This window comes from Brachypodium distachyon, chromosome 2 (genome assembly GCF_000005505.3).
Source record: "Brachypodium distachyon strain Bd21 chromosome 2, Brachypodium_distachyon_v3.0, whole genome shotgun sequence".
NCBI classification, from domain to species: Eukaryota; Viridiplantae; Streptophyta; class Magnoliopsida; order Poales; family Poaceae; genus Brachypodium; species Brachypodium distachyon.
The window spans coordinates 12,065,863-12,093,757 of NC_016132.3; the positions used below are offsets into that span (position 1 = coordinate 12,065,863).

General features: G+C 43.5%; 3 protein-coding genes across 3 annotated transcripts; 2 read left to right on the top strand and 1 right to left on the bottom strand.

Annotated features, from left to right (window-relative positions):
* The first annotated feature begins 434 nt into the window (after positions 1 to 434).
* On the top strand, positions 435 to 7,483 carry LOC100826031 (AMSH-like ubiquitin thioesterase 3). Its single transcript, XM_003567691.4, has 14 exons — positions 435 to 1,019; positions 1,253 to 1,317; positions 1,422 to 1,515; positions 1,751 to 1,924; positions 2,058 to 2,164; positions 2,791 to 2,896; positions 2,985 to 3,031; positions 3,172 to 3,502; positions 3,660 to 3,749; positions 3,830 to 3,892; positions 4,513 to 4,587; positions 5,259 to 5,321; positions 6,149 to 6,201; positions 7,051 to 7,483. The coding sequence occupies exons 1-14, from the start codon at positions 891 to 893 to the stop codon at positions 7,229 to 7,231; spliced, it is 1,578 nt and encodes a 525-aa protein (XP_003567739.1). The 5' UTR covers positions 435 to 890; the 3' UTR covers positions 7,232 to 7,483.
* An 11,357-nt stretch (positions 7,484 to 18,840) lies between these two features.
* On the top strand, positions 18,841 to 20,869 carry LOC100826343. The gene has a single exon (XM_014899886.2). The coding sequence runs from the start codon at positions 19,025 to 19,027 to the stop codon at positions 20,633 to 20,635; it is 1,611 nt and encodes a 536-aa protein (XP_014755372.1). The 5' UTR covers positions 18,841 to 19,024; the 3' UTR covers positions 20,636 to 20,869.
* Positions 20,870 to 21,366: 497 nt separating this feature from the next.
* On the bottom strand, positions 21,367 to 26,664 carry LOC100826655 (protein LNK2). Its single transcript, XM_003567692.4, has 9 exons — positions 26,402 to 26,664; positions 25,308 to 25,677; positions 25,078 to 25,189; positions 24,853 to 24,958; positions 24,659 to 24,754; positions 22,985 to 23,707; positions 22,650 to 22,807; positions 21,904 to 22,046; positions 21,367 to 21,813 (listed from the first exon to the last, which is right to left on the bottom strand). Exons 1-9 carry the CDS (start codon positions 26,429 to 26,431, stop codon positions 21,722 to 21,724), a joined length of 1,830 nt encoding a protein of 609 aa, XP_003567740.1. The 5' UTR covers positions 26,432 to 26,664; the 3' UTR covers positions 21,367 to 21,721.
* Positions 26,665 to 27,895: the final 1,231 nt, after the last annotated feature.

Below are 27,895 nucleotides of genomic sequence, written 5' to 3' on the forward strand. Positions count from 1 at the left end.
TATGTGGATCATGATGGATGCATCTCTGTTCTATCGATTGAATGTTGATTGAATGTTATATATTATGTGATCGTCATCCATCTTTGATGTATAATTTGTGTTGCTTAACTGTCCGTGCCATCTTATGGTGACTCTCGGCTGTTTGGGGACTACAAAACTAGAAAACAACCATTTGCCGCGGCAATAGAGGACGGCTTAGTTAAGTACGAAGAACAAGATGTCACGAAGACGACAGTACCTAGGAACTCCATGTTCATCGATCGTCTCCAAGACAAGAGCCTGCTTCATCAGCAATGGTGTCACATGGCACCAATAATCCTTCATTAAACATTAAAGTAGTGATAAAAACATGATTATTTATTCGAATGATTTGCATTGGAGATGACCTTGTAGATCTTTTTTTCCCCATGGACAGGATCACACGAGTAGGACGAGACAGAGGGCAACACGGTTGGAAAGTCGACCGCGCCATCGGCCACCCACCAGTTAAGATTTGCAAGGAGAGCTGACATAGTGTCGCCATTATCCGTCGATCGCGAACGGCGCCGCCCCCATCGCCGGCGTTCTCCGCTTTCCTCGTCCGTGCGCCTCCCCCTCTCCACCCCTGGCTCATCTTCTACACCTCCCCGTCAACTGACGCGCTGCAGCTGCCGTGCTTCTGACTGCCATCTCGCTTCTCCGCGCTCTCCCCGTATCGCCTCCCCGCCGCGTCGGCCGCTCGCCGGCCGATCTCCCGCCACCTCTCCGTGGGCGTCCCTCTGCCTCCCTTATCCTCTGTGTCCTCCCATCACATCTTCCCCACTTTTGGGGTGGAGACCTGGAGACCTTCCGGATCCTCGTCGCCGTAAAAGCTCGCCGGAGGAGTCGCCAGAGAACAAGGCCCCACGGATATGGCCATGACGTCACGTCGTCAAGCTAGGAGAGACATAAGCATCGAGGGGATGACGCGCCCCGTCGCCGTCGACCACCGCATCAGTCTCCCCTATTACTTCCGCATCGCCGACAATCTCCTCCGCCAGGTACAACCCTAAGCCGAGATCCCCAGGCGCTTAACTGAAATTGCGCTGCTAGAATCTCCCTCTGACTCGCAATATCGCATTTGTGGTGCTACTGTTGTTGGCTTTGCATGTACAGTTGTGGTTTTGGGGTTCAGGGACGCTCATTCGATTCTTTGTTTCCTACAAAATTAACGTAGACACTGCTAACTAGCTCGCCGGCTGTAACATTTTTGGTTGTTTAATGTGGTGTGCAGGCTAACATATATCGCGAGGAAAAGAACCTCCTGGACCTATACATTATACTCCTGAGATACTCGAGGTGGGGGTGTGCTCTGTTGGTAACTTGGTTTATCTTGGTATTAGCATGTACTAATATCTTCAGCTCGGGTGTTAATGGTATGTCTGACTGCTGTTCATTGTCAGCTTGTTGTCCGAGACAATCCCAAAGCATCGTGATTACCACGCATTCAAGTCAAGAGAAAAGGAATTCTTGAAGAAAGGGCCACATAACTCAGATGTATTACCTCTGTGAGCTTAATGGCTATCTTTCCTACTGTTTCAGCATTCTTCGATTGGATGTGTACTTGAAGCATTCTTTGTAAAATGCGCAAGTATATTATGATTAAAATGCTTAACTCAAGCACTCTGTTTTGTTTATAGAGTAACATGGTAATAGAGTATCATAGCTTGTTCTTTTGAATTTAGAATGGAAATATCAAATACTTTTGTTGAATTGTTCAAATTTGTTGTAGAAACTCTTGAATGTCATTAGTGAGCTAGAGTCTCTCAAGCCAATTGTGAAGCGACAAATTGCTGAGCTTACTAGAGGGGGTGCAGAAGAACCTGATGAACTATACGGAACCTATGCTGCAAATAGTACAAGCAGTATGATGGATCAACTTGCTCCAAGTCCATATATGGCACAGGTATACCATTTATGTACCGTCCTGATATTTTGATACATTTTGTAACAAAGGTTATAGTGCAAAGCCCCTGCCACCTTTGCTATGTTTTTATTTTATTCTTGTTTTCATGGAAAATATTTATTTTCTCATGCAGCCATTGTTTGGAAGCTCAGCAGGATCATTGCAGAAATCATTCTCTAGAGGGAATCATCAAGGGGCATCACTGCAGGGTGTCGAACTTGATAGGCAACTAGTCAAATCGTATGTGTATCATTTGGTCCTGCATATGTGCACGTTATGATTGGATAAGTAATGTGCATAAGACCAGTTCAACTGTTCACTAGATTGCCTTAAAAATTCTAACTGGTGATTTTCTAGGGATAGCTGAGCTACTTGATTCACAAAAAAAATTCGAGACATCTCGTTCTATCTCTTTGTGTGTAAATTTAAAGCTAATTTTCACCTGGAAGGAGTCTGCTATGTATATCCTTTATTCTCTTGTGAATACTGGGTATCATTTGGAATGGGCTGGGTACTTTTCAGTTGAAATTCAGAGTTTATTTTGACTGCATTCTGATTGACATGTACCCTCTTGGTCTTAAACTATTTTGTAATATGAAAAATTAACTTGAAATTTGTGTGGCTCCTGAAAATATGAAATCATGCAGAGTAGTCTTCTAATTTCTATTCCTTTGGATCTACTTTAATCTATTTGCTTCTTTTATCCAACTTGTTACTATAGATGAATTTTCTACTTCCTTTTACGGCAAGAAACACATGGACCAGCATATACAAGTCTAGATTTACACATTGTATAGTCATTGAATAATTCTTTCAGTTAATAATCAGGGAAAAAATAATTTGCATTTACTGTGTACATTATGCAGATATGCCAATTTGCCTCGACCAAAAGAAGAAACATTATCCAGACATTCAATACTTGGACCGAATGGCCTTCATGGTCAATGGACAGGGCCTGTCACTGGTGTCAAGGTATAATTATTACGTTCTGATTTGCTTTAATGGCAAGAAACTATTGATGTATGGATTATTAAAGTATGAATTTCACTACCTTTTTCAGATCCAGTATCCAAGTTACCCGGAACTAACCCAAAGTGATATTCCTAGGTGAGAACTCAGGAAGGTTTTAGCTTAGATTTCTTTAGCTTATTCTCTTTTTCGAAGTAAGCAAGCCAGCCCATATGGCTAGATGTAGATATGACTTTCTTTCTGATCATATGTCACTGTTTATTCCATTATTTATGCAGTTTAGTGCCAGCAATCTTGAACGAAAATGGCTCATATGGTCCTAGTACAAGTACAACATCGCAGGATGGCCCTGCAAATAACAGTGGTGATATGCAGTCTGTTCTCTCACTTGATGATGGTCGATGGTCTTTACCAATAGAAGAGCCAGCCTCTGTATCTCCTGCTGGTTTCGAGGCAGAATTTTCACAGCTGAATATCAGGCAGCCTGCTCCCCCACCAGTCCTGGCACAAGTGCACCCTGAACATAGACCAATTTCTCCATCAAGAGTAGCTGATCCAAGACCAGGACTTGCTACCTGTGACACAGGACGTTTTCAGAATTTGCATGTGGTAAATAGACTAAATTCAAACTGCCGACGCTTCTTCACTGTATTGTTTCAGATCCACTGTTTTCCCTAGCATGATTCGTTTATCCATATTTCAACTTGTAGCCAATGTATACTTTAAACTTGTCACACCTCTTGTTTGAATGTTGTTTTCCCTTCAGCCGGTAGCATTAATGGAGTCTTTTCTGAGGCTTGCTGAGGCAAATACTGCAAACAATTTGGAAACATGTGGAATTCTTGCTGGTAACCTGGTATGTACCCTCCCCACGAATGTAATAAAAGGTATGTATATATTTGTCTACATCACTAACATTTAAATATGGTTGTGTAGAAAAAGAGAACTTTTTATGTGACGACGCTGATAATTCCCAAGCAGAAATCAACATCTGATTCAGTAAGTTGTTATTATCGTGATGTATCTTATTCTTCTGTTTGTTTTTCATTAGCTGTGAAGTCTCGTGTCAACTGTCAACTGACCTTTTTCGGGAACAGTTTATTTGGTTGATCATGTACAGACTAGAGAGTTTTTTGTAACGACTGCTGCTCTTAAATCTTCCTTCTGTAGTATATATTTTATATCATTAATTTGCATTTACTGAGGTGATTTCTTAGCAAAACATTTGAATAATTTTACCGAACCTCATGATTGTAAACCGTACATAATACAGAGCACCCTAACCAGTTGACATACAGTTGCACAGAAGAAAATGGACTAGTGAAGGAGTTTCTTTTTTATTTAGCAAATGTATAACCTGTGCTTTAGGAATATCCTCTTTCTGGTTTCCGTTATAGTACTTATGGCCCAAAAGTAGTGAGCAGTGGAAAGTTGTGAGCACGCTTGATTTTCAGTAAGTTGATTTGATTAGTCGCTACTGGCTAATGCTGCATCCATCATAAGCTGATGCTAGAAGTCCATGTCTGTATCTTACTGCAAGTTTACATATTGCAGTGCAGTAGCCGAATTGTAGCATTTTAAGAAACAAGTTACATGGTTTTTCTTCTTCTGTTTTCCAGTGTCAGGCTACAAATGAAGAAGAAATATTTGAAGTTCAGGACAAAGGCTCACTTTTTACTCTGGGTTGGATTCATGTAAGCCTCGCTTAACAGATACTCAAGCTGATATTTGCCCTTCTGAGTACTGCATTTTCTTGTCCTATATTTTAATGCATATCTGATGATCTTATTGGAAAGAAATGTTAACATTAATCCTCCACCTGTTTTGGTTCCTACTAATAATGACTTTTTAACACATAGATCTAGCCCGCTACTGAATATTAAAGACAGTAAGACTCACTGATCTAGCATACTCGTTGCTATTCTGGTTAAGCACTGGGAAATGGGCTTATATCAAACTGTTTTATTACTATTGGGCGCTTAGGAAAGCCTATTCATAAATGGATTATGTTCCCCATTTGCGAGAAGTGCATACTCTGTTCTAAAAGCACCCAAGACGTTTCATGGAAGTCGTGCATGTTGAGTACACCTACGAATTTTATCAGTCATATGTTTAGAGAATAGGCATCCTCTCAAATATATTTGAGAGAGGCTGAGGTTGTTTTTTCAGGACTTTTTGAGGCTAAGGTTGTTGTTCAGTCATTCGACCTTACTCTAAATGCTACAATTAATGTTAGTTCTGTGAGTTTTATGGTGCTCAGCTGTGCTGAAGGCACCATATGTGTCTCTGTATCCAAAACCCATGACATTTTTTTTATTGATAGTTATATTGTCTCCCTTTCTCACAATTTTCTGGTTTTTTTCAGACTCATCCATCACAGACCTGCTTCCTATCTTCCATTGATCTTCACAATCATTATTCTTATCAGGTATTTACCCCCTTTGTGCCATACTTCTGCTGTAGCAATTGTTGTTTCTATTGTACTCAGCACTCAGTGATGCCTTGTCCTGCAACTATCTATTTGTTGATCTGAGGGTAAAAGTTTTGTTTTAAAGCAAGGGGAAAATGTTTTTGTCAATCTTTGTACTGTTTCTTGTTTAGTATTGGTGCATAGATTTGGAACGTTAAATGCAAGATAGCACTGAAGCTGGTTCGTACTTCCGGATCGATAGCTAAATGGTTGTTGTTTCGCGTTTCTTGTATGGATTTGGTTGACACAAATATCTGGAAAACTGACTGTTCGGCGAAATGTTATGCCCCTGAGATTGGGAGTGTAACAGGTGACTGAGCTGTCCCAAGCCGCTCAGTCACTGGGTTATGACCCTTTTTGTTGGAGATAATTCTTGTAAACTCCTGCCCTTTAATCCACTGCCCTTAAAAAGGAGGAATAGAACTGAAGAGAGAATCCAATTAATCGCAATCTATCTTTTACTAACTATTCCTAATTCTAAAGTCCTAGCCTGATGGACAACGAAAGGACTTATCTAGTATGATTCGACCAAACCTCCTTGGGCTTGATTGTGGAGGTACTGAAGTCCATAGTACATGGAGTTTGTCTTGTCTGCTCTTGTCCAGTCTTGGATGTTATTGCTTAGCAAAAAAGGATGGACTTGTGCTCCTACCAATAAGTTCTTCATTTATTAGCATATTTGCAATTGTATTTGTCTGTGCTTCTTGCCTCATATATTTCATAAATTGTTCTAGCAAATTAGTTATTTTTTAACTCTTGAGTGTTTGGCATGATGGTGTCAACAGGTCATGCTTCCTGAAGCAATTGCAATTGTTATGGCACCTACTGATACAACAAGGTATGTGTTCCATCAGAATCACATACAGTTGTTTGGGTCAATTTGGTTTGACAGCTATGGTCATTATGCCATACATTGATGCTAATTTGATGGTTTGAATTCTCGTTGCTGTAGATTATCTAAGTTACCGGTATTTCTGACCCATAGTTCAGCTAAATGCTTTAATGCCATTGATAGTGAAAGGAAAGGGTAGACCTCCTTTCTAAGACCATCGATCGGCCAATGGTTCTATTGACATGTACATCCAACATCCTAACTTGTAGCACTAAAGTTCCTTGACTGCAGTTATTCTGCATTCTTCAGTTTTAGTGTTCTTTTTTACAGAGTTTTGGTGAATTTGTTGAACCTGAAATAACAAGTACTGAGTACTGTTGCATGATCCTCGTAAAAAGTTTGAAAGAAAACTAGAAAAGAAATGGAGTACTGTTTCTCATTGTCTTCAAAAGCCTATTCTGGGAGTGTGCGCTCTATGGATAAACTGTAAAGTCAGAAAAAATGAATAATGTCTGAAAACTCTGAAAACATTCACACATAATGTCTAAAACGATCATATCTTCTATGTGCTTGCAATTTTTCCACAATTTTTTTTGTCCTGCAAATTTTCCACAATTTTTCTTTTGTGCTTGCAAATTTTCCACAAATTTTGGTGTCCTAAAAACCAGAATTTGAGCAACTTGTCTTTTCTTACACAGGGTGCAAAACTAATCCGTTTCGCACGAACATTTACAAGCACATACTCCCTCTGTCCCAAATTAACTGTCGTATCCATGACAGTTAATTTGGGACAGAGGGAGTAGAAAACATGAATATTTACATTGTGATTTTGTTTTTTTTTATTTCTGTGCACAGGAAACATGGTATATTTCATCTCACAGATCCAGGTGGCATGGGTGTGATCCACGACTGCCAGGAGAGTGGATTCCATCCTCATGAGGAGCCCCTAGATGGTACTTCAATTTACGAGCATTGCTCACATGTGTACATGAACCCCAATGTGAAGTTTGATATGGTCGACCTCCGTCAAGTGTGACGAGCCTTACTCTATTTAACAAAGTTTGGCGTTTTTACCTCATGGAGATACAGACCACAATTTGTTTTGTTTATTTTTACTGTACTGACAGACTTGTAAGTACCATGTGATAGTTTGTATATAGCTATTATATATGCCACTAATTTCCATGTATAGAGGTTTCTTTGAGGCGCGGGATATCATGAGCTTGTGTTAACATCTCTTGTGTATCTCAGTTTTATATTGGGTTGTAGTAAGATTTTGTCATTTGAACATTCTGTTTCCTGGGTGAGGTGAGGGCCTTCCAAACAATATACATATCAGATAAATATAGCACCTGAACTAGTAACAAAATCTTAATGTAGCTATTCCAAATTCGGAAATATGTGTTTCTACTATTGCTGAAGTTCGGCCGTGCTTTGCAAAAAAGCATATGCTGCATGATCTAACACACGTTAGATTCTCGTTTCTGTTAGCTACTGCCAATTTAGGATTTAGTACAGAGCCTATTCCAAGAAGTTAAAATTACGACGTGCAAGTACTGTGGGGATAAGGATGACCTGCAGCACTGTTCTTAAGCTCAAATATGTTTTGTCAACTTGTCATATTGATAAGTCCAGGATTCGGATTAGCGCGTGAAGTTACTCTTTGTGTTGGATGTTCTCTTCCGAGCCATCTCCAACTGCTTCTACTTCTCTGGGTTGGACCGTTACATCACTCGTACTTTCTGGCGTTTGGAGATTGGTCGGTACTACTATTATAACTTTAGAAGTATCTATTTATAGAACCTGTTACTCACTTATTCTGTTCCTAGCTATGCTTCATGCGTGTAGCTTGGACTACGTACAGTATAATTACTCTCTATTCTATTGGATTTATTTTGATGTGGGACTAGCATGAACCTCTCTACGCATAGGATCCACTGATCATCATATATATCATAGACGTCGAAATTCCGGTGCGTTGTTTTCCAAAAATTGCGATGTCACATCGTTAACGACGCTGTAGAGAGAAGACTTTTGTTTTAGTGAAGAGACTCTAGTTTGTGTTAGTAAAAGAATCTGTATAGTTAAAGAATTGTCGCGGCACTTTCATCCAAGATTAAACTGAGCTTTTTCTTTCTGATGCATATGCTGTGTGTGACAGTGTGAGGCTTCCATTCATGGAAGAGTTGACTTCACTTTTTTTTTTGTGTGTGTGGGTCGGGGGTGGGTGGTTTATTAACCTCTGGCAACCTGAACTTCCTCCTGGCCGGCATTTCGCTGTGCTGAAGAGTGATCGGTCAGTAGGGTGATCTGTCCTGATCGGATCGAGTCATATCTTATTTTGGCCAACGAAGCATGCATACGTACAGGTTGGGGTTGGTATCTGGGGAAAGTCAAATGGCACGTTGGCGCGTGGAAGGACGAAGCATCCTGGACGGCCACGAAACGGAGGCGTCACAGAGAATCCGGATTTATTGATCCTCAAGCTTGAGAAACAAACATTCGAAGGGCCTCCCGAAAGCGATCGACACCTCCAAGAATCCTTCCTTCGTCGAGAAAAGCTGAGGAGAAACACGAAAGAAACGAAAGGGAAGAAAGCCCATGTCGCTGTTGTCTTTGACGAGTCGGCCAATCCAGAAGCGCCATGGTTTTGGCTGCTTGCCATGCCGTGATTAGTCGCCGACCCACCAAGACTGGCCACTACGACGTGATGCCGATGGTTGATGTCTCTTCTTCACCGCACGCAAATTTAATTATAGAGCGGTAATTTTCAAGCTCCTTTTCGTAAACAATGGGGCGCAAGCTGTATTGGTTCGTAGAAAACGCCTGATAAATTCATGTGAAGTGGTTCGATCTGAAAAAATAAATTCATGACGAGTTCGTACTATCGTCCCGGTCCATGGGCGAAATAACAAGCAATTGTGGTTTCTCACCGGCGTATAGACAAAACATTTTTTTTGAAAAGGATATAGACAAAACAAATTGAACCTATTTCAGGGGGGAAAAGTTGCGTGGCCACAAAATTCTCTGTAACGCACACGACTGTCGTAGAGTCGCCGAGAACAACCAATGATTCCCCATCAGAGTGGCAGGTGAATGAGGCTAAACCAGAAATGGGGTAGTTCCTGACATGCATGTTGGAGGCATAATAATAATAGAGAAAGGCATGTTTGATTTTGGTGGAAAACATGTCCAGGTATAAGTGTCACGTCGTCCTGATATGTGGGACCAACCTAGGACTACCTCATTTGTAAAATGATATTCGAAAATAATATTCAGTGTGGAGTTAGGTGCAAAATATGGGTCAAGCTGTTGCAAAAACTGAGTTATGGTTCAAAGTGATGTCCAACCAGGGATTAACATATCCATTTTGAGGTAGGGGAAAGAGGATCTCCAGCAAAATTTAGGAGGGTGAGGATACTTTGCATAATGATGGAATTAGGATCTTTTAGCTGCCTGTTCTGCAGCCGACGTAAGGAGAAGCGTCGTACTCATCAATTTCCTCGACCGACTCAGTTTAACCCAAATTATATTGTTAAGTCTGTTTGTTGCAACAAATCTGCTACATCACCTACCTAAAAACACTACGTTAAAGCATTGCTATGATACGATGCTTTTACACTTTACGTAGCACACGTGTTGTTCTTTGTGAAAACGATCGCAGAGCACGCGTAAAATGCATATCTTTTTTTTTCCTAAAGAAAAATGCGTAATTTTGTCCACTCAAAACCCAAACACTTTTTTATGTGAACTCCGCATGATTCTTTCCTACTGTATATGTTTCAACGACGCAAACGGACCACTGTTCCTCGGAGCACCCGACGCCGAGCGCCGGTCCAAGGAAGGAAGGTCACCATCAGAAAATCCAACTCGCGATTGCTAGATTAGAGCTAAAACTTATAGGGCACCAAAATTTGAGATATATGCACCAAAACTGTTTTTGTTTTTTGAGATGATGTATTTTAGGACACTGCTACCGCACTAGATGATGTAAAATAGGGCACGGTTGCGCACCAAACACAACTATTTTCCCCGGGCATGGTCTTTTGCCTCTTCGGCTTTCCGTCGGTGGCCGGCGCATTTGTCCTCCTTCGGTCAGCGCATTTGCCTGGCTGTGCCATGTCGCGGCACATTCCCTCCCATGGCGACAGATCAGGGGCACGCGTGAAGACCGAGCGACAGGGGAGGGGAGAGGGGTTGGCACCCGGGTCATGGAGGCAACGGCGAGAGGGGTGGACTGGGTTTTGGCGCCACCGTACACGGCGTTCCGGTGCCGGCGGAAGGCAGGGTGAAAAATTTCCGAGTGGCTATTGAGGGATTGGCACGCGCTGAGATTTTGTTTTGTGACAACAGCTTGGTGTTGCCTATTTGCAGCACTAGGGTGGGGGTGGGAGGATGCTCTAAAAATCAGTTTCTACGATACTACTCTGTTTGATGTGTGCCAAATACAACCTACCAAACGATAGTTTGGCACTCACTTTGCCAATTATTTGACAAGAATCCGTGAAAAAAATGGGATGAACCAAACGACAACCAGATGACCATAGGTTAATTTTTTAAAAAAAAAAAAACAAACCCAGCTATTTTAGCTTGGCTACTAGTTGAAGGCTACTAAACCACGGCCAGCTATCGTTGGCACTTGGCACCCGCCACCGCACGGAGCACCGGCCAGGCACCTTGGCCCCTCGCACTCGCAATCTACGCGCTTTCGTGGCAGTCCCATCCATCCAATCACACACCTCCTCCTTTGCACGTAACCGATGACAGCACCCGGTTCCGCCGAGCGCGACGGCTGGGTCTCGGTCTCGGCCGCGGACCCGTTCCTAGCTAGTTCCACCCCCAGGGTCGGATCGGAACTTTTCCTGTGGATCCATCCATCCATCCATCCAGGAGGAACACACAGCACCGTGCAGGCGCTTGCGTTGCTCAGGTCGGGTCTCAGGTCCGCCGTGCCTGCCTGCCTGCATGCTGAAGTCCGATGCAAGCGAGAGCGAGAGAGCAACAGCTTATTTTCTTTCCCTCGCGTTATTGCTTGCTCAGAGTACCACTTCGAAGTGGCTGTGAAGTTTCCTTCTGCCTTGGCAAATAAAATCAATCTGCGTGCGTACGCACCGGGTGACCGGGCCGGTCAGAACTCATTCGCGTTGAAGCATCGCCTTCCTTCCAAAGCCTACCTCTCGCCTTTGATGGAAGCAAAGCGATTCGATCCGTTCGTAAACCGGTAAACGTCGACACGCTTCAGAGTAGGATTACGTAGAGCAGGTGGATTTCCTACCAAGGGAACGCTGTCAGTCTGTCACACCATGGGAGGGAGTTTTTGGGCTGACCGTAACCTTGAATTAGTCAGTCTCCATGCATGTCCGATGCTCTTATATATGTGACCGACCATCTCTTGCTCGTGGAATTGTATTGCCTCTGCTCGTGGGAATCAGATGGGAGGATTAGGGCGACTGGGGATTAGGGGATGAAATTAGAGACTTAATTTATTTTTAAGTGATTTTTAATGAGCTAATTAGTATATTAAGTAAAATTTATTTTCTTAGGGGGGCAAAGCCCCCGGCGCTCCCCCCCCACCCCCTTGTCTCCATCCCTGAATGTGAGATGTGACCAACACCAAAATTCTTGTTATAAACATTACTCTCTCAGTTCCATAATTCTATGGAGACAGGTAGATAGGGCCACAAAACTCTTCGACAAAAACAAATCTAAACAAGTTCTTACCGAACCTATCTAGTTTTGTCTTAAGTCAAACTTGTTTAGGTTTGACCAACTTTGTTGAAAAGAGTAACGACACATATGACATCAAATCGTCATATTATGAAACTACATTTCATAATTGATCTAATGATGTTAATTTTGTGTCATAAATGTTGTTACGTTTTTCCATAAAATTGGTCAACTTCAACATCTTTGACTTAGGACAAACCTATAAGTACACTTATTTGTAAACGGAGGGAGTAGTTATGGAGCACAAATTTTGAAGCTTGACTGTAAATTATGCCCCCAAGACAGTACCACCCTACGAAGAGGTGGTTTTATGTGGACATCAAACAAATTTATTTTAAAAAAACCCAGTATTGTTTAGCTAATTAATCATATTTATTTAAAAAAAATAAAACCAGTACCATTTAGCTAATTAATTGAATCAATCTAAAAGAAAAGGCAAATATTGCTAACTGTTATGAACGCGACGAGTAAGAAGAAGAACGAAGAAGACATCACGGCACAAGTACACACGGATTTAACATGGAAAAACCTCTCAAGCAACGAGAGGAAAATCCCACGGGCGCCAGCCAGCGAAACTTTACTATATGGGGAGTGTTTACACAACACCGGGGATGTTCCACCATCAACTTATCCCGAAACGGTGGCTTACAAGGGGTATATATAGCAGGAGCATTAGGTCAAAACAGATCTGTATCGGTGCACCCGGAAGTTCCCAGTGCGTGGCCGAAAGTCAAATTCCTCGAAGAGTAACAGAGAGCACTCGGAGAAACAGCCGGATGTACGGGTGGAAGTTCCGGTCTTGGGAAAGCCTTTGCAATGAATTTGGATCATAACTTCAACAAACTACGCCTTGAGACAAATTTCTTCTTGTAGCATGAACAACAACTTCCTGAATCAACCAAAAAGAAACACTTTCGTCGCGAACAGCCACTACGGGCTAAATAGTTATACCAACTAAGCTTGAGCAACTTAGCAATAGGAACAGGCTTTGTCATCATATCAGCAATGTTGAAAAGTGATCCGAATCCGTTACCAACTCTTGTAGACATAGCAGGATAGGTTTGGGCTTTGCGTTGGTACTGACGTAAACTCGTTTTCCTTGTCCTACTAGGACTCATGTTTATTGCCCATTATATATGTCCCATGTAGTCGCACGTAAAGACGGCATGTCATCTCGTGCCTGTAATACTCCAACACAAGTGAAGTTGCGACTTTGTGCATCCGTGATTTTTCCCGCAAGGGTTTCCACGTTAAAATTCATGTCTCTCGGTTCTAGTTTAATCTCTATTTTTGTAACAAGCAGGATTATCATGAGTGCTAATCTTGTATACCTTCAATTTACCTTATGCAACAACGTCGCGAACATAATGATACTTGACATCAATGTGCTTGGTTCTCTCATGTAGCATCTGATCTTTAGTAAGGTATATAGCACTTTGACTGTCACAAAACAGGTTAATGCAAGAAACATCCTGATAAAGCTCAGCATACAATCCCTTCAACCAAACAGATTCTTTGCAAGTTTTAGCAATAGCCATATATTATGCTTCAGTTCTAGATTGAGTAACAACTGGTTGCGGTGTTGCCTTCTAACTCACAGCACATCCACCTACCGTGAACACATAACTTGTGAGGGATCTCCTCTTATCCAAGTCGGCAGCAAAATCTGAATTTACATAACCTGCGAGTCCCTCATCAGTCTTGCCAAACTTCAAGCAAGCATTGCATGTGCCACGGAGGTATCTGAAAATCCAATGAACAACTTTCCAATGTTCTTTACCGGGAGATTAGGCATGTAACGACTGACCGCATACATCAAGGAACCAACAATAATAGAATAGGTAACTCGTGACATGTACTCAATATCTTCATCAGAAGTAGCACATTGCAATGCTGAAAACTTGAAATGAAAAGCAATATGAGTACTAACAGACTTTGCATCATGCATATTAAAACGATGAAGAACTTTCTCAATGTAACTTTGCTGACTAAGAAATAGCAACCTAAATTTTCTGTCCCTTTTAATTTCCATACCTAGGATTTTCTTAGCAGCACCAAGATTCTTCATCTCAAATTCACTACTTAGTTGAGCCTACAAAATAGTGATTACTTCCGTGCTCTTGGCAGTAATTAACATATCATCAACATATAACAGCTGGTATATCGGTGATCCATCAACAAATTTAATGTAGACACAATTGTCATACTGAGATCTACTAAAGCCACGTGAGATCATAAATGAATCAAACCTTTTATATCACTGTCTAGAAGATTGCTTTAAACCATAAAGGGACTTCTTCAACTTGCATACAAACTCCTCTTTAATAGGAACCATGAACCCTTCAGATTGGTCTGTATATTTCCTCCTCAAGCTTTCCATGTGAAAACGCAGTCTTTACATCTAACTGCTCAAGCTCAAGATCGTGCATAGCAACAATACCAAAGAAAGTATGAATGGAACTATACTTTACCACTGGAGAGAACACATCATTATAATCAATACCTGGTATTTGACTGAAACTTTTTGCCACTAAACTTGCCTTTAAACCTCATAGGCTCATTAGGAGACGAGCCCTACTTTCTTTTGTATATCCATATGCAGCGAACAACCTTCTTTTGTTCAGGCAAGGGCACAACATCCCATGTGCCATTTTTCTCGAGAGATTGCATCTCTTCTTGCATGGCAGACAACCACTTAACACGGTCATCGAAAACAACTGCTTCATTATATGTGGTCGGTTCACTATCATGATCCACCTGTTCTGCACAACTCAAAACATAATAAACAAGATCACACTCTTCAATTAAACGTTTGCGAGGACCCTTATTTCTCTTTGGACGGTTAGCTGCAATAGGCCGTGTTGGTTGCTGCAAAACAGGTGGTGAGGGTGGAACACTATCATCATTATTATCATCATTGTTCCCTTCATCATTACCACGATCAACATGAGCATCACCGTTGCCAACAATTTCATCAACATGCTCCGCCTGCACTCTAACTCTCTCCTCTTCAATTCTAGAGGCATCAGTGGACAAAGTATTATGGTACATAACTTTTTCATTAAAAACAACATTCCTGCTCAGTAAAATCTTTTTAGCTTCAGGATTCCACAACCTATAAGCTTTAACTCCAGAACCATAGCCAAGAAATATGCACTTAACGGCCCTAGGCTCTAGATTTCCATTATCAACGTGAGCATAAGCGGTGCAACCGAAAACTCTCAACTGTGAATAATCAGAAGGTTTAACAGACGATATCTCAATGGGAGTTTTCTTGTCAAGTGGAATAGAAGGTGACCTGCTTATGAGGTAGCATGTTGTGAAGGCTGCTTCAGCCCAAAAATGTTTGACCAAACCTGCATTGGACAACATGCAACGAGCCCTCGAGATGATGGTTATGTTCATGCGCTCAGCCACGCCATTTTGCTGTGGAGTACGGACAGCCGTGTAGTGCCTAGCTACACCATCATTGCTGGAAAACTCCTCAAACTCATCAGAACAGAGTTCAACACCATTGTCAGTACGTAATATTTTTACCTTCCTTCCAACTTTCTTTGCTACCATAGCCTTTCACTTCTTGAACGCACCAAAAACATCAAATTTGTGTTTCAGAAAATAAGGCCAAACTTTTCTTGAGTAATCATCAATAATACTAAGCATGTAATTAGCACCACCAATAGAAGTCTTACAGGAAGGTCCCCAAACATCGTAATGCACATAATATAATATGCTTTGGTGGTATGAGCGGAAGCAATGAACTTAACCCTTTTGTGCTTACCATAAATGCAATGCTCACAAAACTCAAACTTACTCAAGTTGCAGCCATCGATCAGCTCTCTCTTAACCTATTCTGACATGCCACGTTCACTCATATGCCCATGACGCATATGCCACAGATTCGTTTTAGCACAATTATCAGAATCATTAGGTGTAACAGCAGCAGCAAAACCAGGTAAAGTGCTAGTAAGAACATACAATTTGGCAGAATTCATATCACCTATCATGTGAATAAGAGAACCTCTTGCTACTTTCAAAAGTCTACGCCCTCCGGCTATTTGTACCCTTCATAATCTATGGTACATAGCGAGATCAAATTTCTTGCCATACTTGGTATGTGGTTCACCTCATTCAACGTGCGTGTCATGCCATCATGCGTCTTGATCTGAATAGACCCAACGCCAACAATATGAATGGGATTGTCATTGCCCACACGCACAAACTCATAACAACTGAACCAATCTTTGTTACAACAAATATGAAATGAACATGCAGCATCAAGAATCCATTCATCATCATGACAAGCACAAGCAGCAAGAACAACGAGGCATTCACCCTCAGAGCTGTCGGTAGAAACGACAACAGCCTTACCAGCACCGTCGGACTTGTCTTTCGGTTTGTACGTACCGTTCCTTTTATCCTTGTTCTGCAGTTTATAACAATCCTCAATAACATTCTTTTTTTTCTTACAATACCTGCGTAACTTATCTTTTTGCCTGTACTTTGAACGAGCTTTCCCGTCCCTGCTCTTATCTATGTTATTGCAGTTGTTGTTTCTCTGCTCGGTCATCCCACAAACCTGCAGAGCTTCAGCCTTGGAAGATGACCCATCGGTCTGCACCATAGATTTCATCTTCTCTTTCTGTCTAAGTGCCTCTTGGACTTCAACAAGGGTTAGTGTATCATGGCTCAAAAGAATTGAATCATGGAAATTTGTAAAGGAACTATGCAACGAGCATAAGAGTAAAAGGCTAAATTCTCATCATCATATATTACTTCCAAAGACCGCAAGTCAGAAATGATCTCTCTAAAGGCAGCCATATGAGATATTTCTGATCCACCTTCTTGGAGCTTATGTAAGAACAACTTCATCTTACTTGCATCTTATTGGTTAGATCCTTTGTCATGCAGATCGATTCTAGTTTCACCCACATGGCTGCTGCGGATTTCTCCTCCAACACTTCCTGCAAAATAGTATTGGACAAATGAAGTTGAATCAAAGACAAAGCCTTACCATCTTTTTGTTTCTCTTCGGCAGTCCACTCTTTTGCATCCTTCTTTCCGAAAGAATAAAGCGCTTCATCTAGATCTGAAGTTTGGACGAGAATCGCACGTATCTTCACTTGCCACAACGAGAACCGTGTGGTGTAATTCAGCTGCAGCAGATCGAACTCAAAGTAGACATGTCGCAAACTCTAGGCAGAACCTGGTGTTCTGATACCACTTGTTATGAACGCGACAAGCGAGAACGAAAAAGAAATCACAGCACAAGTACACACGGATTTAACGTGAAAAAACCTCAACCAATGAGAGAAAAACCACGGACGTCAGACAGCGAAACTTCACTATATGGAGAGTATTTACACAACGGCAGGGATGTTTCACGAATGCAACTCATCCCGAAACGACGGCTTACAAGGGGTATATATAGCAGGAACATTAGGTTAAAATAGATCCGTATCGGTGCATCCGAAAATTCCGGGTGCACGACCGGAAGTTCCGGGTGCGTGGCCGGAAGTTTCACAAATTTCTCGAAGAGTAACCGAGATTCACAAATTCCTCGAAGAGTAACCGAGAGTATCCCGAGGAACAACCGGACTTACGGTGGAAGTTTTGTTCCTGGGAAAGCCTTGGCAATGAATATGGATCACAATTTCAACGCTAACATCGTTCCGCTGGCAAGGTTGTATCCGCCCTCCTGTCTTGTACGGAGTACACCGTAAAGACACCTGATGCCAATCACAATTGAGCCAGATGGTAGATTGTCAAAAGAATCTAAAGAAACCGCATTTCTCATTAGTTGGTCTTTAAGAATTTCTCTTTCACGCAATATTTCCTTCATTTTGAGAATCTGAAGACTTAACCTGCTCCTTCCTTGCTGAGACCCGCGTAATCATTGCTTTGTGCTAGAACCTACTCCTGCTTTCTAGAAAGACAATATAAAAAAAAACTGTAGTGCAAGAACGGAAAGGAAATTCCACTCGTATGAGCGAGTGAAGGTGGTGTTGCAAACTCTACCTACAATACAAGCGGGTCAGACTAGGTGAAGCTGACCGATATATATTAGCTGTCTGGAAACACGTTTATACTACTAATATATAGCATAAACTCTATCAAAGAATATGAAGTAGTATATCACACAACTACTGGGCAGTCACATGCATTCTTGCAATGAATAGTATAGATCCAACGGTCTTGCAATCATCTCCCACATTTTTAAGTGATTTCATGATTGTGCAACCAAATACATACAGATTCTGTGACTCTAGAAGCAAATATTCTACATAGGGATTATTCAGAGTTGTTTTTTCTTAGAATTATTCAGAGTTGTTGACGTAAAGAACTTTTGCAAATACAAAAGGTTGGCCAGAATAAAAAAAACAAAGAACGAGGTGTAGTCCTGTTCCCGATTGTACTCAACAGTAGGATAGGAGGGCCTTTCTTTTCCCTTTTTGAAAGTTAAGCAACGGAAGGAACGAAGGAGAAGGAAGGATTAACCGATGGATATGGATGGATGTAGCCCGAAGACGAGGTGGCTGTGTCTGAGTTGGCTGCCCTTGCTCCATCAGTCCCAACGGAATATCACGTTGGTGTAGCGTAACGCCGAGCCCCATACGTGACGTGATGCATGCACCAGCTGTGTACAGCTAACACCGCCACGCGTTCCCATGCAACCCCCGGGAAACCAAAACCTGACAAAAAATATGAAGAAATTGCGTGGCCGGAACCTGACTGCGGCCGCCAACCGCGCCACGCAGGTTCGTTGGTTTCGGTGGCACCGGGTTGGGTTGGGTTGGGTTGCCAGTCCATGTCCAGCAGTCCAGGCGGTCAGCGGCGCAGCCAGTTTCCCTTCCCTCGCAAGCCAGCCAGCCAGCCTCCCTCACCAGAACAGGACGCGGTTTTATTAGCAGAGCAAGCAAAGGAATTCCTACCCCTCCACATTTAAAAGACAGACGCCACCGAAACACCCCCACAACTCCATCCAACCCTGCTGAGGCCACAGCGGTTCCACGCAAAACTCTTTGGTGCTGAAAGCTCTTTCGCTCGCTCTTGGCTTTGCTTTCCCTGGTTCCTGGTCGACTGGCTGAGTGGCTGGCTAGCGGGCATGGTGCATCACCACCGGGCGAGCCTCCTGCTGCAGCACAACAACCAGCAGCAGCAGCTGAGGAAGCAGGTGGACGAGGAGCAGCAGGCTGAGGAGCAGGAGGGAGCAGGCAAGACGATGAAGGAGCTCCGTTGCCGGATCGTGGACTACGCGTGTCACCACCGGAAGAAGCACGGCCACGATGCGCTCCTGCTCATGCTGGGCGGCTTCGCCTTCTTCTCCTGCCTCCTCCTGCTGCTCCCCTCCAGCCCCTTCTCCGCCGCCATGGACGAGCTGCTGCAGCTGGGGAGGAACAACAGGTGCGACCAGGAGCAGGCGCGCTCCGACCCGCCGTGCGCCGCCGTGGCCGACGGCACCGTCTGCTGCGACCGCACCGCGGAACGCACCGACGTCTGCGTCATGCGCGGGGACATCCGGACCCAGGCCAAGTCCAACTCGCTCTTCCTGCTCCGCCCCGCCAATAGCTCCAGCTCCGGCAGAGCTGCCGACGAGCGCATCCGGCCATACACCCGCAAGTGGGAGTCCAGCATCATGAGCACCATCGACGAGCTCCGCCTCCGCACAGTGTCTGAGGACTCGTCCAGCAGCGTGCCGACGCCGGCGCGGTGCGACGTGCAGCACGAGGTCCCGGCGGTGGTGTTCTCGACCGGCGGGTACACGGGGAACGTGTACCACGAGTTCAACGACGGGATCATCCCGCTCTACATCACGGCGCGCCGGTACAACAAGAAGGTGGTCTTCGTCATGCTCGAGTACCACGACTGGTGGATGACCAAGTACGGGCATATCGTCGAACAGCTCTCGGACTACCCGCCCGTCGACTTCTCCGGGGACAACCGCACGCACTGCTTCAGGGAGGCCGTCGTCGGCCTCCGCATCCACGACGAGCTCGCCATCGACGCGTCCCGGATGATGCCGCCGGGGAGCATCGCCGACTTCCGCCAGATGCTCGACGACGCCCACCGCGGCCGCGTCCAGGTCATCATCGACGAGGAAGCGGAAGCAGCGAAGAACAGCAGCAGCAGCAACAGCAAGACGAAGAAGCCCGCGGACGATGAGGACGAGGACAAGCCGCGGCTGGTGATCGTGTCCCGCAACGGGTCGCGGGCGATCGAGAACGAGGCGGAGCTGGCGCGCGCGGCGGCGGGGGCCGGGTTCCGGGTGGAACTGCTCCAGCCGCGGCCGGACACGGAGCTGGCGCAGATGTACCGCGTCCTCAACGGCTCCGACGTCATGGTGGGCGTGCACGGCGCCGCCATGACCCACTTCCTCTTCATGCGCCCGGGCTCCGTCTTCATCCAGGTCGTGCCGCTCGGCACCGACTGGGCGGCCGAGAACTACTACGGAGAGCCGGCGCGCCGGCTCGGGCTCAGGTACATGCCCTACAAGATCCTGCCCGCAGAGAGTTCGCTGTACCGGCGCTACCCCAGGAACGACCCCGTGCTCACCGACCCGGTCGCCGTGAACGCCAAGGGCTGGCAGGTCACCAAGAAGGTGTACCTGGACGGGCAGAACGTGCGGCTCGACATGCCGCGCTTCAGGCGCCGGCTGCGGGAGGCGTACGCGCATTGGGCGGCGCAGAGGCGACGCCAACACAGCAAACCATTGTAGTAGCAGCGTGTCTGTCAATACCGAGGTTTTTTTGTTTTTTTTACAGGGATACTGTATAGACAAATTATTTTGGTTTTTACATACATGGTGGGTGGGTGAGGACACTAGATTACATGTGTGAGATTCTTTCACATTTGTGAAGGAGAATAGAGGCGTTGTGTACATAATAAATGCAGAAACGGAAACAATATACAGAGCAAAGTATAGAAGAACTCTTGTTCATTTTTGTTTTTTGGGAACACCCTAATGAATGGTTGTCTTCGCTTGGCAGAAAAGTTGCCATGGCTGGCCTCGAGAGCATGCTGCCCGTGCTAATTGTTGTTGAAGTTTAATTCACGTTCGTCGACATGCTAACCGCACTGTTTGGTACTCCATGTGATGCTTCGTATATTCGTTAATTAGTTTCCGGAGGGTTGTTCTGCTATCCTATGCTTAAGGACGCCAACAGAAATATCACGGGTGAACCGTGAACATACACTACTCTAATTTCGTGCCGATGCGAGAGCTCGTAACTGTCGACTACCAATTCTATAAATAAAAAAACTGTCGACTACCAACTTTCTTTTCTGAAGCGACATTTGCAAATCTTAAATTACTTATTCGTCTCCTTTTAAAAAAAAAATTAGCTCATGAATCTTGGCTACCTCCTCCGCTGACACTTGCTATGTACGTTATCAGACAGCTCGCTTTGCATGTCAGCAAGACTTTCATCTCAGCAAGCGAACAAAAAATAAATTAAACATTGGACAGTCACGATATTTCCTTAAGAGAACAAAAGCAAAAGGAAGAAGATATGTACAGAGCCTTTCTATGAGGACTCTTAAGTTACACACTCGCTACAGTCCCGTCTCACGATTAATCCGGTCCGTACAGTTCTGGCTGGAATGATGTAATGCAATGGGCAAAAAGCCTAAAATGGTTAACTTGCTATATACATAATACAGTGGAAGACCAGAAAAACATTCGTGGGTCTCCAGGGACGTAATCTATGGAAAAAGACCAACCAAGGAGGAAACAGACTCGTCAAAATAAAAACAAGGAGTTCCTATTTTACTCCGTTTGAGTAAAATCTTCTCTTAACACGTCTTACATTACATTGAAGGCTGCGGTGCTATTGCCTGTGTGCATTTTGTTGATCTTCTGATGGTACCCCAGGTGTGTCTGCAGGTAACCAGTATCTGTCCAACAATGCAATATTCAAGGCATCATGTTTTGTTTGTTCTATGCACAGCTCTAGTGGCAGCACATACAGATTATAACATACTCACCAGGCTCTATTGACAATGCCGTCGCGGATATGATTTCTTCCTTTCTAGACGTTGCAATTTTTGAACATGGTCTATGAAACAGCAAATGTGCCACCATTCGATCAATTGGATTCGTGTCTGCTTCTGCCTCCTTCACTAGAGATCTGAGATAATGGAAAACAAGGATGAATCATTGTTAGTTGCAACGATAAGTACTGACATAAACTATCAGCTACAAAATGCACAGAAAGATAGGTTTCTGATTACATTCCACTAAAAGAAGGCAAATACAACATGGTTTCAGGATTGCTCTGGAAGGATATGAATACATGCCCTCGATTACTCGTTATGGTTACGTAGGAATTTCTGGGTCTCTTACCTACAGTCAAATTTATGTGGGAGTCACTTTCTGAATCTTATTGTCTCCAAGCCTAAAAGGATGCATGTTCCAGCTACACCATTAAATATCTAAAGCTTCCAATTTTTGGGGAATATTTGGCTGTTGCCTGCAGCAGACCAAGGTGCCCCAATCTTCGAAGATGTCCATGACAAAGGAATGCTTGTACCAAGGATTCTTTAATGAAAATATTACTATCTTTTATCATACAAATATAAAGAAAATACAAAGATTAAGTTTCCTGATTTCTGATTTACCTAGTTCTGTAAATTGCAATATTTTAGGTTGGGTATGAGGACCAAAAATTTCAAACAATACTAAAATTTGTCACTAATACAGAATGAACCAACTAAGGCATGAAGCAGCATACCTTTTTCTCCTGCTGGTTGTGTCGTTTTCTGAAATTTCATTTTCATCTCTTTTAGTCTTGTTACTGCTACTTTTCTCACCAGCAATTTGTCTCTCTGAGGAACTACGAGCCAAACGAAACAAACTGTCACGAATGGAGAGCCTAGTTCTGGCATCCAACTGTGTAAACAAGAAAATATTTAGTCAATTTAATATTCAAGAAGAAAATCCTGCAACTCAATCCCCTAAAAAAATTCCAGAAACTCAATCCCCTAAAAAAACTCCTGCAACTCAAAAGTGTTTCACTCAACACATGAAACATCAAATAACATTTTACAGAAAGAATAAATGAATGACCTTCCCAAGAGCATCTTTAAGCTCATAATATATTTTTTCCTCTATGAAGGGATCATCAAGAATTCCAGAATTCTGCTGAATCTCTTCATGTCCAGTTGAAATCTGCTCCGGTGAGAGGACCTTATTTGCATTTTCGTCTGTGACAATTGAACTCCCTAAGGAACCTGGATTTTTTTTCTTTGGGGAGTAGGATTGAGGTACCATGGTGTCGCTGCCAGCGCCCTCTTGGCCAAATTGCTGCTGCTGCTGTTGAATAGCTATGAGTGCTTGCCGTTGCTGCCGGCGCCTAAGCTTTTCAATCTTTTCTTGGGGTGTCATCATCAGTGGCCTTGATGGCATATCTTGTGGCTTTTCTGTGGAACTAGAGTGCTTTGGGGAATCTGCTGAAGTTTGGTCACTTGGAGCAGCTGGCTTTGTCTGATGGCCTTCAACCTGAATATTTGACACCAAAGGAATTGTAGGAAATGGATGTGCATGATGTCCATAGCCAGGGAAGGTAAACTGATTGGCATGCTGAAATTGCCCTATGCTCTTGTTATAGTGGAGCGATACATGTTGAGGACTCTGAACAGGCTGCACGGGAAGTTTGGACAATGAATGCAAACTGTCTGATGGATTTTGTCCTTGGTTCTTGGAGGAGCCACTTGTATTGCTGGATATTTTACATTTTCTTCTTTCTTCTGTTTTTTTCCGTGATTTGACTGGCTTTTTCTGCACATCTCCCTACATAAAGTAGCATACTTGTAGCAAGTTATGATGAGCCAGGTCACTGCTTCAAACAGATGTAACTAAGTGTCTCAGACTCTCAGTTGAACAATTTCAAACTGAAAAGGGCACATGGAAAAGGCAGTCTCCAATATGATAGGAAAGATAGAGAGCATCATACATGACATGATCCAGAAAAGATCATTGGATCAAAATAATTGAGAAGTTTGTACAGAAATTTAAAATATATATTAAATCAGCTATAATATTTTTTTCGATGAACTAAATCAGGTACATGCCAAGCTTAATGATGGTTGGTGTAGATAATTTTTTTCAGGAAAGAACCATCAGTTCCATTCAAATCAGTTAAAAAAAACCTCCAATTTGAAACACAAATTACTCAATTTGGTCATAGCAAAAAGGAACTGCATGGAAATGAATGTGAGCTCAAAAATCAGTATCCTGAACAACCGACACCTTTCTCTGTGTTGATGTATATGCTTACAAAGAATGGTAACCGTGCAAAGATATTAATTTTTCAGTTCCTCATGACAGGTGGAGGTGAATTCCATTGATGCTGATAAAAATGGGCATCATATAGATGACAACCTCATTTGCAACTGATTTAGATTTTGAGAATAATAACTACTCAGACAATTTATACGCTCAGCTTACATCTGCTCCAGTGCTACCTCCGAAAAGTAGATAAGAATAGTATCCGAGAGATGATTACTAAACATGGGCCCTGTTTGTTTGGGCTTCTGCTTCAGCTTTTGCTGCTTCTAGCCCTCTAAAAACCACTTCTCCCATTTACAGCTTCTGCTTCAGCTTTTGCTGCTTCTAGCCCTCTAAAAAGCACTTCTCCCGTTTACACATGACATGTAAACGGGAGAAGTGGTTTTTAGAGGGCTAGAAGAAGCAAAAGCTGAAGCTGAAGCCCAAACAAACAGGGTTCCTTCAGTCACGTACCTTGTTTTCTTGTTTACTCACTCCATCAGGAGTATCATTAATCAGAACAGAAGAAGATCCACAATCAGAAGATGGATGCTTATTCACTGGTACACGCTGTAAAACAATCACATAAATTACATGGATAAGACGGAGCTCACTGCTACAGGAATAAATGAAAACTTTGATAGAAGATGATTACTATATAGACATACTGGAAAGGTGATTGATTCTACAGTAGTATCAACCACATCTGAAGACGTGGAGAGAAAATCATTGCCATTGCTGATCATCTCATCACCGAATAAGGATTCGCTGTTACTGCAAAACACATCACACAATAAGTTTATTAAATCAATAATAGTGCCCAACTGTGTAGGTATCATAAACTGATTATTTCGTGAATTCTGAAGTGAAAAGAATTTGACTTCCAACCTTACCTAAATAAGCGGTCAAAATCATCAAAGTCTCCAATATTGCCCCAGTCGCAATCAAGAAAGTTGTTACTCTTTTCTTCATGGTCATTACCAAACACTTCAGGTTCCAGCTGCACTGTATATGGGTTAAGTAAAAGCTATATAATTTGCTTCCAAAGTACATCCCTTCTTGTCCACTACATTCGTAGCATCTTTAGATGTATAAACATACATATTAATAAGATGAAACAAACCTGATGTGCTTGCTGTGACTTTCTCTAAACTAGGTGCAGAACTGAAATCCAAATATGTCGATGCTATGTTATCATCGCTGTAGTTTCTATCAAGTGTAGTGTTCAAAGAAGGCAAGTCGGGCCAGGATTCCATGTCAAGTCGTGTAGCTGAATAATGTCCAGTAGCCTCAGTAGCAGGCTGCTTTTCCAGACCTGGATATTCAGTTTGATCACCAGAAGTATGTTCAGTAAGGCCCACAACACTTGCTGCTGCTTCATCATTCTTCTTCTGGTCTTGAGCACAGGCTAAGATACTATCCTTCACATCCTTGGGGTAAGGCATCATACGGTCTTCATTCTCATTGAGTTCAGCCCATAGTTCGTCCCCTACCTGCATTTCAAAAGGAGAGCTTATGATCATCTAAAAATCATCCTGAGGTTAAGCAGTGCATCTGCCTCGTTCATTGAAACTATTAGAAACATCAAACAGCTTTGGAAATCTTAAAAGTATACAATAGCAAATCTCAAACCACAGAGCACTTAGTTCGCTACGTCGCATTCAGTAAAATCGAGTTTATAGAAAAACCATTTTCTCGACTGATTATATTCTTCTTTTCAGAAGTCTGACAACCGCACAAATCTGAATGCCAGGGTCCAGCAACACAACACACAATTCTTGCTATGCTCCTTTTCCCTCTTAAGCATCTCTCCCAGCGTTCCAGCACTTCTAGGCGGAATAGAAAGTCTTACCGAATAACATAAAAACTACTAGCAATTCTGGCAGATATGCTCGAAAAACATGCTTGCTTGCATAGAGATGCCCAAACGACATGCTCTGCTACGCCAACCCGTTCAGGCCTCCATAGAAAGCAACCTCCCTTCGGCACCGAATCCCCTGCCCGTCTCCAACCCCGAGCACTTGAGCACACAGAGGACGAGACCAAAAAGAGCGAAATCCCCTTCCCAGACCACCACATCTAAAGTTCTAAACCTACAACCGCAACATACATGACACGGCAAATCGCAAATCGCCAGCACGTAGCAGATCTAATAGCTTGAGACGAGCAGTAATTAGAACAGAGCAAGGATGGGGATGAGATTTCTCGGCGGCGCACCTGCTGCTGGTCTTGGTTCCAGTCAAACATCCTCCTCCTGCTCAGGTGGCGGCCGCCACGCCCGAACGAGAGCCCGATTCGCGCTGCCTCCCGGGTCCCAGCGGTAGCATATCCAGCCACAGCCACGAACAAGAGAGAGAAAAATCCCAAATTCGCGGACGCGGCGCCTCTTCCCCTCCTCTCCCGTGCTGGCGTGCTGCCTTGTCTTCCCTTGTCCTCTCGTCTGCGCCCTCTCTCGCTCTCCACCCACCGAGTCCAGGGCAGAGGGGAGTCGTGTCCAGGGAGGAGTGGACGCGTGGTAGGCGGCTAATGGGCGAGCGGTGGAGGTGGGGCTTGGAACGCCACGTAGGCTGTGGGCGCATCTGTGGTAGTGGTGGAGAGGGCTCGATCAAATGCTGCGCTGTGATTGGCCGGGGAAGAGGTCAAGTGCGTGGGGTTTCTTTACAAAAAAAAAAGGTGCGTGGGGTTAGCGGGCTGGCCGCTGGCGAGGGGAATAAACGGGCTGGGCCGAGCGGTGAGAGTTCAGGTGAGTGAGAGTCGCTTTGAGATGGTGGCTGGCGGCTGGCCGCCATGGGCCCATGGTAATGAAACCGTGTATCTGGCTTCCTTTCACTCAAAAAAAATAAATCTGGCTTCATTTGGGACTAGAGAATTTCCCTCAAAAAGAAAAGAAAAATCGACCAGAGAACAAACAAGCTACTCCATTTTTTCGGTTATGCCACAATGGAATTGTTTCTGATTATAAGAAATTTCAATTATGTATGCAAGTGTCGGACTTGTGTACCAATTGGTGGCGATTATGGGTCTTGTAGAAATCTTGCCTACTACTCACAAGCAAGACGTATGGACCATCTGACGTAATCAAGATTTTAGCCTTCAGAGGGTTACTTAACTAACTATGTTTATCAAATTGACATCATCCTCCGTTTGATGGATCTGGGAGTCCCGTTGGAGGCTAACAACTTAAACATAAGGTTTTCCTCTCGCTCTTGTTTGATAAATCACACAAATACTAGTGGAATGTTCTAGATAAAACAATTTCATCTACCATCATGTGAGTGTGTTCTCTGTTGTTGTTATACTCAAATAACACTTAATCTAGTGGGTGTCAATGCACGATGTAGCACATAAAGTAGGCGTATACGACGGTTGTATGTCAAAGGTCGTTGTATACTCGACAAGATTGACACGTTAGTAGGTTCGGTCTATCCAATGGGGTGTGAACTAGTCCTATGTTAGGAGCAAGTTATGAGTTAGGTTTCCTCTAGTTTGGGCCAAACGGGGTTTTCCAAATTACAAGGTTAGGAACTCGTCGGGGCATCTCGTGCTCGAGCCGAACGGGGATCCCGAGCGTTGAGGTTATGATACCCACGGAGGATCTTAAACATTTTCCTTAATAACGAATCCGAGTCGGAACTAGGCTCCTCGGAAGTTACAACTAGCTATAGCCCCTCACTTGAGTTTATTCAGACTAAGAGTGAGTAGTTACATATC

What these genes read in the sequence shown, in the direction of transcription:
- LOC100826031 (XM_003567691.4), top strand. Translation starts at nt 891, where the DNA reads ATGGCCATGACGTCACGTCGTCAAGCTAGGAGAGACATAAGCATCGAG. An exon ending in ATACTCCTGAGATACTCGAG is followed by an intron (nt 1,318 to 1,421) that starts GTGGGGGTGTGC and finishes GTTCATTGTCAG; the next exon opens with CTTGTTGTCCGAGACAATCC. An exon ending in GGCCTGTCACTGGTGTCAAG is followed by an intron (nt 2,897 to 2,984) that starts GTATAATTATTA and finishes TACCTTTTTCAG; the next exon opens with ATCCAGTATCCAAGTTACCC.
- LOC100826343 (XM_014899886.2), top strand. Translation starts at nt 19,025, where the DNA reads ATGGTGCATCACCACCGGGCGAGCCTCCTGCTGCAGCACAACAACCAG.
- LOC100826655 (XM_003567692.4), bottom strand. Translation starts at nt 26,431, where the DNA reads ATGTTTGACTGGAACCAAGACCAGCAGCAG. An exon ending in GATTTTGACCGCTTATTTAG is followed by an intron (nt 24,959 to 25,077) that starts GTAAGGTTGGAA and finishes TGTGTTTTGCAG; the next exon opens with TAACAGCGAATCCTTATTCG. An exon ending in TGAGTAAACAAGAAAACAAG is followed by an intron (nt 23,708 to 24,658) that starts GTACGTGACTGA and finishes TACTTTATGTAG; the next exon opens with GGAGATGTGCAGAAAAAGCC.